We start from the raw sequence: 14,245 nt of genomic DNA, 5'->3' as shown, positions 1-14,245 counted from the left end.
TGCAGCATTTAAATGTCCTGAAAATTAGTATACATTGCATTTGTATGAGAAACGGGGGCAATGTTTAGAATGATCTTGTATCTAACATATTTCTTGATGTTGGTATTATAAAAACGACTGGATTAGAGAAACAGCAAAGAGCACATGTTACAAGAAGCATTCCAATTTTCCAGTAAAACCTGAGTCAAGCAAGAGAGACCATTTAGATTTCATGAAAAATGAATGCCACCCTTAAAAGAGTATGGATTCCCAGACATGAAAAATACATGAGCCACTGATATATTCAAATAACTTCAGAAATATTTCCCGGAAAAGGAAAAAGCCTTGACATGATACAAATTCTGAGATCCCGAGAGATGCTTACAGCTGAAGCTTAGACACAATGGGCCCACCAGTAAATCCATTCCTAGTCAAACAATGTAGCTAAAGCCTTAAACAACAGATAAATGAAAACGTGTTTTGCATGGGAAAGTTTTCCCCAGAGTTCCTCATTTTTATATACGAAATCAATTTGCATCACTGATGATATCATTCAAATCAGACAACCCAGAGTTGTTAGGAGGTATTTAGTCTTATGCTGAAGCAATTTGATACTTCTTCTGATTTGTGATTTTGATTTTGTTTGTTAATGAAAAAAAAAAAATTAATGAGCAATGTTACTAGAAATACAACTCATCAAAGCCCAGGGATTATTATAAAAAGGTTGCCATATACTGTATACAGGGATCCTCGTGCAGCTGATGCCTAGGCCTCGCCTGGTCGAACACACAGGTGTGAGCTCACTTACAGATGTCCTGACACATACCTTTGCATTGATTTGTGTTTTTGTCAAGGATTGCCTTTGTGGATACGATTTTTCCATACCTGAAAGAGAGAGAGAAAAATCCATGTTATTGTAACTCACTGAAGATACTGAAAACACTGTGATGAACATTGGTGCACACACAGTTAAGCAGGAATAAACCAAGCAAACAAGCTTTGAATCCCCATTTCACAGCTGGATAACCTCTTTTCACCAGCGCCTCTTTACAGCTCGAGAATGGGCTTCCTTCCCTCCATAATCACTGGGTTGAACCTTCGAAAATAAACCTGTCAGGCTGTCATAGCTAGCTGAGAGGGGATTGTGTGTGATTGTGATCAAAGCAAATTATACTCTGTGGATTCATGGAAAAATGCACAGAACTTGGAACCAGACTGATCAGTGCCTATGTCCAACTCTGGCGCTTAGCTAGCTCTCTGATTTTGAGCAGTTCAGCATAACTTCTCCAAGCGCACTTTCTCATTTGTAAAAATGAGAACTGGAATAATCACCTTGCAGGATTTGCAAGAATGTTACATTGAAATGCTGTCATTCCTAGTAGGTCCTAGGACAAATCGGACTGTTTTCCTTGCTACTAAAATGGTATTAATTTTACTGTAAGTTAATAGAGGATACGGACTGAGTTTTGTATTCCCCATGCCTAGAGCATCAGTGAAAAGTCAAAGTCACTCAGTCGTGTCTGACTCTTTGCAACCCCATGAACTGTACAGTCCATGGAATTCTCCAGGCCAGAATACTGGAGTGGACAGCCTTTCCCTTCTCCAGGGGATCTTCCCGACCCAGGGATCGAACCCAGTTCTCCTGCATTGCAGGCAGATTCTTTACCAGCTGAGCCACAAGAGAAGCCCATAGAAGCTTAATAAAGATCTGCTGTAAATAACAAATGATATAGGTTATCCATGGTGCTTCCTCTACAACAAAGTTTCTACTATATATATCTATATACATCATATTTGTATTAATTATTTCATAACTCTAGCAGAAAATCTACTGTCAGGTTTTTTTTAAAGATGGGGGATAAGGGAAATGAGAAAATCTTGTCAAGCCCATTTATGAAGTATAAATGATGGGACAAGGAAGACAATTCCTAAAGCCTGGTCCTTCTTTAGGATTCCATGAAGGATGCTTCTGGACCAGCATAAGACATGGATAAGTTATAATGCAAATTTAAGCACTAAGTTTATTATGTTCAAGATTTCAGGTATGGTCAGAAAATCTCTGGCAAGTCTTCCTGTAATTCTGTGTTCCTAAGAGACATCACTTTGCTAACAAATGTCCACATAGTCAAAGCTGTGTTTTTCTAGTAGTCATGTACAGATATGAGAGTTGGACCATAAAGAAGGCCGAGCACCAAAGAGTTGATGCTTTCAAACTGTGGTGCTGGAACTGACTCTTGAGAGAGTCTCTTGGACTGTAAGGAGATCAAACCAGTCAATCCTGAAAGAAATCAACCCTGAACATTCATTGGAAGGACTGTTGCTGAAGTTGAAATTCCAATACTTTGGCCACGTGATGTGAAGAGTCAACTCACTGGAAAAGATTCTGATGCTGAGAAAGATTGAAGGCAAAAGGAGAAGTGGGCGGCAGAGGATGAGATGATTGGATGCATTAAGGACTCCATGGATGTGAATTTGAGCAAACTCTGGGAGAGAGTGGAAGAAAGAGGAGCCTGGCATGCTACCATTGCAAAGAGCTGGACACAACTTAGTAACTGAACATCAACAACAAGGAAGTGTAAGAACACTGGCTAAATATTAAAGACGCCATGTATTAAGAACATAGGCTAAATATTAAAGATTCTGTTTAATGAATATTAAACATTCCAATATTTCTTTTGCATCTGTAAGCACATTTTACTACATCATTGATGCTTTGGAGCATTTCAGTGGTCATTTATTAAAATTCTGGTGTTGAAAATAGCATAGTGCTGAGAATGCTTCCCTTGTGGCTCAGCTGGTAAAGAATCCACCTACAATGCAGGAGACCTGGCTTCAATCTCTAGGTTGGGAAGATCCCCTGGAGAAGGGAAAGGCTACTCACTCCAGTATTTTGGCCTGGAGAATTCCATGGACTTTACAGCTCATGGGGTCATAAAGAGTTGGACACGACTGAGCAACTTTCACTTTCACTCACTTTCACTGTTATTATAATAATACCACCTTTAGCCTTGAAAATCACTCAATAGGAGCTGAGCTACTAGTAGGTCACAACAGAAATAGGAATAATTGTATGAGATCAGTGGAAGGGGTCTGCAATGCTACTCGTCCACAAGCTCCACCCTTGTTAAGTCAGGTGGCACTGGGCTGGAGCTGACCAGTGTTGAACAGGGCAGATTTCACTCACATAACCCTGAAGCTTCAGCCACTTGTATACTTAGTACCCCTTCTTCTCCTGCATCATTACAATGACAACTCTATATAAAACAAAATCAAAGACAGCTAGGATTGATAGTATCTATGACTATTTTGCAGAAGAAGAAAGTATGTTCTAAGATATCAGTAATTTGATCAAAATCTCATAATTTGTGAAAGTTAACAGTAGGCACTTGAATATGAGATTTTTGAAATTAGTGCAGTGCTTAAATCTCAAAATGACAGAATGATCTCTGTTCGTTTCCAAGGCAAACCACTCAATATCATGGCAATCCAAGTCTATGCCCTGACCAGTAACGCTGAAGAAGCTGAACGGTTCTATGAAGATCTACAGACCTTTTAGAACTAACATCCAAAAAAGATGTCCTTTTCATTACAGCAGACTGGAATGCAAAAGTAGGAAGTCAAGAAACAACTGGAGTAACAGGCAAATTTGGCCTTGGAGTACAGAATGAAGCAGGGCAAAGGCTAATAGACTTTTGCCAAGAGAACGCACTGGTCATAGCAATCAGCCTTTTCCAACAACACGAGAGAAGACTCTACACATGAACATCATCAGATGGTCAACACCAAAATCAGATAGATTATATTCTTTGTAGCTGAAGATAGAAACGCTCTATACAGTCACCAAAAACAAGACTGGGAGCTGACTGTGGTTCAGATCATGAACTCGTTATTGCCAAATTCAACTTAAATTGAAGAAAGTGGGGAAAACCACTAGACCATTCAGGTATGGTCCAAATCAAATCCCTTATGATCATACAGTGGAAGTGAGAAATAGCTTTAAGGGACTAGATCTGATAGACAGAGTGCCAGATGAACGATGGACGGAGGTTCATGACATTCTACAGAAGCAAGGGATCAAGACCATTCCCAAGAAAAAGAAATACAAAAAACCAAAATGGCTGTCTGAGGAGGCCTTACAAATAGCTGCAAAAAGAAGAAAAGTGAAAAGCAAAGGATAAAAGGAAAGATATACCCATTTGAATGCAGAGTTCCAAAGAATAGCAAGGAGAGATAAGAAAGCCTTCCTCAGTGATCAATGCAAAGAAATAGAGGAAAACAACAGAATGGGAAAGACTAGAGATCTCTTCAAGAAAATTAGAGCTACCAAGGGAACATTTCATGCAAAGATGGGTTCAATAAAGGACAGAAGTGGTACTGACCTAACAGAAGCAGAAGATATTATGAAGAGGTGACAAGAATACATGAAGAACTATACAAAAAAGATCTTCACGACCAAGGTAATCACGATGGTGTGTTCATTCACCTAGAGCCAGACATCCTGGAATGTGAAGTCAAGTGGGCCTTCAAAGGTTCACTATGAACAAAGCTAGTGGAGGTGATGGAATTTCAGTTGAGCTATTTCAAATCCTAAAAGATGATGCTGTGAAAGTGCTGCACTCAATATGCCAGCAAATTTGGAAAGTTCAGCAGTGGTCACAGGACTGGAAAAGGTCAGTTTTCATTCCAATCCCAAAGAAAGGCAATGCCAAAGAATGCCCAAACCAGCACACAATTGCACTCATCTCACACGCTAGTAAAGTAATGCCCTAAACTCTCCAAGCAAGGCTTCAGCAATATGTGAACCGTGAATTTCCAGATGTTCAAGCTGGTTTTAGAAAAAGCATAGGAATGAGAGATCAAATTGCTAACATCCACTGGAGAGTTCCAAAGAAACCTCTATTTCTGCTTTATTGACTAAGTCAAAGCCTTTGACTGTGTGGATCACAATAAACTGTGGAAAATTATTAAAGAGATGGGAATACCTGACCACCTGATCTGCCTCTTGAGAAACCTGTATGCAGGTCAGGAAGCAACCGTTAGAACTGGACATGGAACAACAGACTGGTTCCAAATAGGAAAAGGAGTACGTCAAGGCTGTATATTATCACCCTGCTTATGTAACTTATATGCAGACTACATCATGAGAAACGCTGGGCTGGAGGAAGCACAAGCTGGAATCAAGATTGCTGGGAGAAATATCAATAACCTGATATGCAGATGACACTACTCTTATGGCAGAAAGTGAAGAAGAACTGAAGAGCCTCTTGATGAAAGTGAAAGAGGAGAGTGGAAAAGTTGGCTTAAAGCTCAACATTCAGAAAACTAAGATCATGGCATCTGGTCCCATCACTTCATGGCAAATAGATGGGGAAACAGTGGGAACAGTGGCTGACTTTATTTTTCTGGGCTCCAGAATCACTGCAGATGGTGACTGCAGCCATGAAATTAAAAGACGCTTACTCCTTGGAAGCAAAGTTATGGCCAACCTAGACAGTATATTAAAATGCAGAGACAGTACTTTGTCAACAAAGCTCTGTCTAGTCAAGGCTATGGTTTTTCCAGTGGTCATGTATGGATGTGAGAGTTGGACTGTGAAGAAAGCTGAGCGCCGAAGAATTGATGCTTTTGAACTGTGGTGTTGGAGAAGACTCTTGAGAGTCCCTTGGACTGCAAAGAGATCCAACCAGTCCATCCTAAAGGAGATCAGTCCTGAGTGTTCATTGGAAGGGCTGATGTCAAAGCTGAAACTCCAATATTTTGGCCACCTGATGTGGAGAGCTGACTCATTGGAAAAGACCCTGATGCTGGGAAAGATTGAGGGCAGGAGGAGAAGGGGATAACAGAGGATGAGATGGTTAGATGGCATCACTGACTCAATGGACATGAGTTTGGGTAAACTCCGCGAGTTGGTGATGGACAGGGAGGCCTTACGTGCTGCAGTTCATAGGGTCGCAAAGAGTTGGACACAACTTAGTGACTAAACTGAACTAAATAATGTAGTGTGCAGCTTCTAGAATAGAAAAGCTACATATATCAATTTTCTTGTTCCATCAACTTTCATGTCTTTGGCGATCCAAATATTTGACCTCCAGGGCAATGCAGTGTAGTCATTAAAAAAATATATTGTGGTGATAAACCTCCATGACTCAAATCTCAGTTCAGCCTGGGTATATTTGATTGGCTAAGGAAGTCTTATGTGCTCTTTGCATCATTTCATCATCTATCATAATATAAGTGGAGTGTAAAAGCTCTCAATCATGTCCAACTCTTTATGATCCCATGGAATGTAGCCTACCAGGCTCCTCTCTGTCCATGGGATTTCTCCAGCAAGAATACTGGAGTGGTTGGCCATGCCCTCCTTCAGGGGATCTTCCCGAGCCAGGGATCAAATCCGTGTCTGAGGTCTCTTACATTAGCAGGCAGATTGTTTACCACTTCACCACTTGGGAAGCCATCATGATATAAGTTTATCTTTTGAAATTGATTTATTTACTTAAAATTGTATATACCTACTTATTAACCTATAAAATGATGACACTGGTCTCTACTCCATAGAGTTGTTGCGCGGGTAAGTGGGATTCATCTAGGGTGTTGATAACACTGGTTGACATAGAGAAGGTGCTCGTGTAATACTAGCTTTACTTGCCATCACTTTCTCGCTGTTATCTGCAGTGTAGAACTCTCTCTAGCCCTTCGCAGTCTCTGAAGCAGATAAGCAGCGGAAGGAGTTTAAGGTTCTATTCCAAATGACAGCTTGAAACTACTACTGGGAACGTCCTGACGGTCCAGTAGTAAAATAATCTGTCTTACAAGGCAGAGGGCATGGGTTCATCCCTGGTGGAGGAACTGAGATGCCACATGCCATGGGGCAACTAAAGCCGCATGCCACAACTACTGAGTCCACGCGCTCTAGACCCTACATGCCACAATAAAGATCCAGCACAACCAAAAAGACCCCAAACAACAAAACAAAACACAATACTACTCTGCAGACTGTCAAAACCTTCCACAAAGAAAACTTCTCAGGCAGTTACTTGCTGAAAGGATAATTTACATTTACAATTAATATTGATCTTATTTTAATCTTTGGGATTTTATTAACTAGGTTCTTGATGTATTTAATCATACAATTACCCATAGGTTCAATTTTTTGTTGTTGTTTATCACTACCAAATGTCTATTACCACATTTTTTTTTAACTTGTGGATTTTTATGGAGCAGAGATGTAAATAAATCCTGTCCAGTGGAGAAGATAACCTTAAGGTTACAGTTTATTGCCCTGTTGAACATTAATTCAGTTCAGTTCAGTTCAGTCGCTCAGCCGTATCTGACTCTTCATGACTCCATGGACCACAGTACACCAGGCCTCCCTGTCCACCACCAACTCCCAGGGTTTACTCAAATCCATGTCCATTGAGTCGGTGATGTCATCCAACCATCTTATCCTCTGTCATACCCTTCTCCTCCTGCCCTCAATCTTTCCCAGCATCAGGGTCTTTTCCAATGAGTCAATTCTTCGCATCAAGTGGCCAAAGTATTGGAGTTTCAGCTTCAACATCAGTCCTTCCAATGAACACTCAGGATTGATCTCCTTTAGGATGGACTGGTAGGATCTCCTTGCCGCCCAAGGTATTCTCAAGAGTCTTCTCGAACACCACAGTTCAAAAGCATCAATTCTTCAGCGCTCAGCTTTCTTTATAGTCCAACTCTCAAATCCATACATGACTACTGGAAAAACCATAGCCTTGACTAGATGGACCTTTGTTGGCAAAGTAATGTCTCTGCTTTTTAATATGCCATCTAGGTTGGTCACAACTTTGCTTCCAAGGAGTAAGCGTCTTTTAATTTCATGGCTGCAATCACCATCTGCAGTGATTTTGGAGCCCACAAAAATAGCCACTGTTTCCCCATCTATTTGCCATGAAGCGATAGGACCAGATGCCATGATCTTAGTTTTCCGAATGTTGAGCTTCAAGCCAAGTTTTTCACTTTCCTCTTTCACTTTCATCAAGAGGCTCTTCAGTTCTTCTTTGCCTTCTGCCATAAAGATGGTGTCATCTGAGTATCTTAGGTTATTGATATTTCTTCCGCCAATCTTCATTTCAGCGTGTGCTTCATCCAGCCCTGCATTTCTCATGATGTACTCTGCATATAAGTTAAATAAGCAGGGTGACAGTGTACAGCCTTGACGTACTCCTTTTCCTATTTGGAACCAGTCTGTTGTTCCATGTCCAGTTCTAACTGTAGCTTCCTGACCTGCATACAGATTTCTCAGGAGGCAGGTCAGGGGGTCTGGTATTCCCATCTCTCTACGAATTTTCCACAGTTTATTGTGATCCACACAGTCAAAGGCTTTGGCATAGTCAATAAAACAGAAATAGATGTTGTTCTGGAACTCTCTTGCTTTTTCGATGATCCAGCGGATATTGGCAATTTGATCTTTGGTTCCTCTGCCTTTTCTAAAACCAGCTTGAACATCTGGAAATTCATGGTTCACATATTGCGGAAGCCTGGCTTGGAGAATTTGGGGTATTATATTACTAGCGTGTTAGATGAGTGCAATTGTGTGGTAGTTTGAGCATTCTTTGGCATTGCCTTTCTTTGGGATTGGAACGAAAACTGACCTTTTCCAGTCCTGTGACCACTGCTGAGCTTTCCAAATTTGCTGGCATATTGAGTGCAGCACTTTCACAGCATCATCTTTTAGGATTTGAAATAGCTCAACTGAAATTCCATCACCTCCACTAGCTTTGTTTGTAGTGATGCTTCCTAAGACCCACTTGATTTCATATTCCAGGATGTCTGGCTCTAGGCAAGTGATCACACCATTGTGATTACCTGGGTCACAAAGATCTTTTTTGTACAGTTCTTCTATGTATTCTTGCCACCTCTTATTAATATATTCTGCTTCTGTTAGGTCCATACCATTTCTGTCCTTTACTGAGCCCATCTTTGCATGAAATGTTCCCTTGGAATCGCTCATTTTCTGGAAGAGATCTTTCCCATTTTACTGTTTTCCTCTATTTCTTTGCAATGATCACTGAGGAAGGGTTTCTTATCTCTCCTTGCTATTCTTTGGAACTCTGCATTCAGATGGGTGTATCTTTCCTTTTCTCCTTTGCTTTTTGCTTCTCTTCTTTTCCCAGCTATCTGTAAGGCCCCTCAGACAGCCATTTTGCCTTTTTGCATTTCTTCTTTTTGGGGATGGTTTTCATCGCTGTCCCCTGTACAATGTCACAATTCTCTGTCCATAGTTCATCAGGCACTCTGTCTATCAGATCTGGTCCCTTAAATCTATTTCTCACTTCCACTGTATAATCATAATGAATTTGATCTAGGTCACACCTGAATGGTCTAGTGGTTTTTCCTACTTTTGTTACTTTAAGTATGAATTTGGTAATAAGGAGTTCATGATCTGAGCCACAGTCAGCTCCTGGTCTTGTTTTTGCTGACTGTATAGAGCGTCTCCATCTTTGGCTGCAAAGGATATGATCAATCTGATTTCGGCTTTGGCCATCTGGTGATGTCCATGTGTAGAGTCTTCTCCTGTGTTGTTGGAAGAGGCTGTTTGCTATGACCAGTGTGTTCTCTTAGCAAAATTCTATTAGCCTTTACCCTGCTTCATTCTGTATTCCACGGCCAAATTTGCCTGTATATGAACCAATATTCTTATCCCAATGTTCCTTTGAAAGAAAATCAAAGTGTTAGTTGCTCAGTTGTGTCTGACTCTTTGTGGCCCCGTGGACTATAGCCTGCCAGGCTCCTCTGTCCATGGGGTTCTCCAGGCAAGAATACTGGAGTGGGTTGCCATGCCCTCCTCCAGGGGATCTTCCCCACCCAGGGATCGATCCTAGGTCTCCTGCATGCAGACCGATTCTTTACCATCTGAGCCACCAGAGAAGCCCAATATTCCTTCACAAAATACCTATAGATATTTAGGTTTTCAAATGCTCTTTGAACTGGCTTTAAAACTTTGTACGTATGCAGACCCACTCCCCGCCCCCCCAAAAAATTCTTAATCCTTTCACCTTCCCCAACCCTGGAGCACACAAACATATCCTCACTGAACACCTTTATTTCATCCCAGGAGTTTTTCCTTTAGGAAAATAATGAGGACAATAATAAAATCTTTGAACAGTGTGTTCAGTAGACAATGTTTAAAAGTACCTATCCCCATACACATTAACTACAGTGATGTTTGGTAGATTTGGACTATTTAGGCAAGTAAACATTTGCAAAACTGTACATATCTTCGAGAATAAAACAAAAATGGAGAAGCAAGAGAACATCTGCAGAAATTTTCCCCCCACCCAAAGCACCCATCAATACAATATGAGAGAAGTAAAATCCAGGGAAGAAAAAGAATTTAGAGCATTTATAACCATCTCACATCAGGCACACAAACCCTTAAGACAAAAATCCTTCTTAATTGGTTTCTAAAGCTACTCCTGAAATTTTCATGTAAGTACTCTCTAAATTAAAATTTAGCTCTGTCTTTTAAAGAGGAAATTGAAAATTACTGTATCTAAGTGAATTCTCTCTGACAATGGGACTTTTAACCTATGATATACCCTCCATCCTATATTATATACCTATGTTACATACCTATAACGCTTTTACATGGAAGACTTCTCTTTCATTAAATGTATCACTAGTATATGTGAAGAATCGCTTTCAGTTTTTTACAGCCCCAAGACAAACTGCTTTCTCATAGAAAACATTTGTGACTCATTTATCAAGCAACATTTTTTTAAATATATTTTTTAATCGGAGGAAAGCTGCTTTACAATGCTACAATGGTTTCTGCCATACAACAACACAAATCAGCCATAATTATACATATATCACCTCCTTCCTCTCACCCCCCACCCTTCTAGATTTCTTAAAAATATAATTTATAATTCAGAAAGTATTACAATACTACCATTCATGGAAAACTTATAATCACATACACACACACACCAAAAAGCAAAGTGTGCTATCTCTTGGCTTCTCCTGTTCCTAATTACTCTCTAGACGAGACTTTCCAGTGGCGCAGAATCACAAAACCCTTGAACACAACTGCTTAATTTAGCTTCTACTCTGACTAGAGTTACAGGAATTCCAGTCCTTGGCTCAGCTACAAGATTCTGTATTAACAATTATTTCTCAAAGCTAGAATATGCTTTAAACAACAAGAGTGGGTATTTAATGGGCCATTGGTTCTAGTTCATGTCTGAACTCTCACAATGACAAACAGGTACTTTCTGCATGACTGGTCTTGTATCCTCCGTGACCTGCAAAGTCAACTCCTGATGTAGGTAAATCAAGTTTAGACTATTTTTGGGAAGAGGCCTAAAACCACCATAAAGACAAAAGTCATCCATGTAATATACTTGTGAAGAATTATATTAAATTACTCTTACTGATGTCTTGTCAGAGTAATGCAAAAACTACTGCATATAATACATCTTTATACACCCTGAAGAAGAACAATTATTTCTCATTTAAAATTACTCTTAAACTTACATTATATTACTTATTTGTGTTCAGAAAGTTTTTTTTTCTTTTTTCTTACTGCCACCCACAAGTGGGAAGCAAAATCTGATATTAGAGGAAAAAATGTGACCGAGTTACTGAACGATGCCTGGAAATAGACATCTCAGCAGGGTCCCCAATTCTCTTTTCTATATTTTCATTTCCTGTAGCTAGAAGAGATAAAATACTACCCAGAGTCAACTTCCTGGGGTTTCAGCTTCTTGGGGGAAACAAATAAATGAACATGCTTTTTTACCCTAATTCTTTCCATCTGGGCTCAGTGCCTTCTCCAGCCAGTATGAGAAGCAGCTAATACAGCATTGCCAGGACATCTTTTAATATAAAAATTAAACTCTGCATCATATCTATAAAGTCACCAAATGTCCTGAGTACATTCTCCAAACACACAGCTCAGTCCCAAATAAAATTGTGTTTATAGCTGAGAGGATTCTGCAATCACAAACAGAAGCCAATGTGCAATAACTACCCACTTAATATATTTTGAGTTTCCACAACTGAGTTTTATAAATTCATATGTTGTCTATCAACTCTTCAAAATAAGTTTACCCAAACCCATCAATACAGATTTTACATTTAATTTTTAAAGACACAGTCTGTTCTTTTTGTCACTTATTCTCATTTTTAAATAGCATGGGAGTCATTTGTTGATACCCTTGATTATTCCACATATGAGCCTAATTTAAACTATTGGCATCTTTTATTTTCCAAAATTGAAGAGAAAATAGGGCTATTATGGATCTACTCTTCATGAATTATGAAGACATCAACTCAGTGAGATCTTTCTTTAAAGAATTTCTTTTTGAAGCCTTTTCCTGAATCACCCCCTGTGCAGTATAATTCAAAAAATACAAGCAGAGACTGAAAATAGGTTCCGCAGTCAATTAACTCCCAGCTAACTCATTTTTCACATGCCTTCCATAGTGATTCCAAGACAAGAACAAAGGTACTACGTTTATTTAAGGGATGGAATATTATCCTTTCAGCCAATGTGATTGTTTGCCTATTTCTAGATGGCTCATTCATTCTTTGTCATCTGGGGATGCTAATGGGGTATATGTATGGCTTTGGGGATCCAGTAGGAATGTGGTGGGACTACCCCTTTGAGGGACCACATCAACTTGGTTCCATCTACAAGAGAACAAGTCCATAATCCATTAATGTTCTGAAGCATTTACAAGTTCATTCTACAAACAAGTGGTCAGGGGACTTCCCTGGTTGTCCAGTGGCTAAGACTCCATGGTCCCAATCCAGGGGGCCTAGGTTCGATCCCTAGTCAGGAAAACTAGATCCCATATACTGCAACTAAAGATCCCATATGCCACAGCTAAGACCCAGTGCAGCCAATATATGTGTGTGTGCATGCGTGCGTGTGTGTGTGTTATATATAATGAGCAGTCAAAACCAGAAATAACTGTTGTGGGAAGAACCATATTCCTTTAAAATTCATATGTTGAAGTCTTAACACCTTGCACCTCAGAATGTAAATATATGGACGAACAGCGTTTAAAAGGGTAAGGTAAAACCAAGTCCTATGTGTGGGCCCATAACCAACCAGCATCATAAATTAGGACAAAGGCACAGAGGGAAGAGATGGCCATTTACAAGCCGAGGAGAGAGATCTTAGACTAAATCACCTCTGTGACACCTTCATCTCATATCATTTTATTACGAGAAAATAAATTTCTGTTGCTTAAATGGCTCTTAGCTATGGCAGCCTAGCAATCCAACACAGCCACCTCTTATCCGAGGACTAGTGAGCTTTGGTAAAGGCAACCAAGGTGAGACTATCCAGACAAGACTCTTCCTTGAATGCTTGGTGCAATGATTCTGCAGTTGGTCCCTCCAAGCCATCAAACAACACCTCCAAGCTGTCTGTCACCCAAGACCTCTGTGTGATAACAAGGATCACCCAGAGCAGACAACTGATACTCTAGAAACTCATTCTTGGTCTTGTAATCTGGGCATTTTGTTTCATCCCTCCAGCGGCAATTAAGCTCTTGAATCCACACCAAGTAGATTTCACAAGTCTATTGCACAAAGCAAAATTTCCTTTTAAACTTACAAAGAATATGATATAAGAGTTTCTAGCTGGGGGAATTGAAGAAAATATCCAGGAGGAGGAATTGTTTAAAGAATGAGCAGTTGGACTTCCTGGTGGTCCAGTGGTTGAAAATCCATCTGTCAATGCAGGGGACATGGGTTCCATTTCTGGTCCCAGGAAGATTCCTCATGTCTTGAGGCAGCTAAGCCCAAGCCACAGGTACTGATGCTGAAGTGCCCTAGGGCTCAGTGCTCAGTATAAAAAGGAGCCACCACAACGAGAAGCCCACACACCACAACTAGACAGTAGCCCCTGCTCGCTGCAACTACAGAAAGCACACATGCGGCGACAAAACCCAGTGTAGCCAGAAATATACAAAGTTAAAAGGAATGAAGACAGAGCAATATTTTGACAATCGGAAATGCTTTTTACATGTCTTAGGGACAAGAAAAACAACTGTAAAAAAAGCTTCTTTTGTAGATATATGTATTAATTAGTATTTAGTAAATTACAGGTTCACCAGGATGCCAGGACTGTTGTGCTGCGTTTACAATCTGACCAACTTCAAGACAGTGATTCTCAGACTTTGATGTGCCTCAGAATCTCTTGGAGGGCTTATTGACACACAAATTGCTGGGCCCAACTCCCAGAAATACTGACTCAGCAGGTATGAGGTGGGCCTGAAGG

General features: G+C 40.2%; 1 protein-coding gene across 15 annotated transcripts in view; it reads right to left on the bottom strand.

Annotated features, from left to right (window-relative positions):
- Positions 1 to 14,245, bottom strand: part of RBMS3 (RNA binding motif single stranded interacting protein 3) — a 1,621,798-nt gene that overhangs the window by 553,637 nt on the left and 1,053,916 nt on the right. For all 15 annotated transcript variants that reach the window (XM_081526995.1, XM_081526994.1, XM_081526997.1 and 12 more), the window contains one exon: positions 806 to 864. In XM_081526995.1, the coding sequence (XP_081383121.1) occupies positions 806 to 864 (59 nt within the window). The remainder of the gene's footprint in view (positions 1 to 805; positions 865 to 14,245) is intronic.

The sequence above is a fragment of the Giraffa tippelskirchi genome, chromosome 9 (genome assembly GCF_054371585.1).
Source record: "Giraffa tippelskirchi isolate mGirTip1 chromosome 9, T2T-mGirTip1v1.2.pri, whole genome shotgun sequence".
Lineage (NCBI taxonomy): Eukaryota > Metazoa > Chordata > Mammalia > Artiodactyla > Giraffidae > Giraffa > Giraffa tippelskirchi.
The sequence above is the reverse complement of the archived record's forward strand: the minus strand, read 5'-3'. Positions and strand labels throughout refer to the sequence as shown.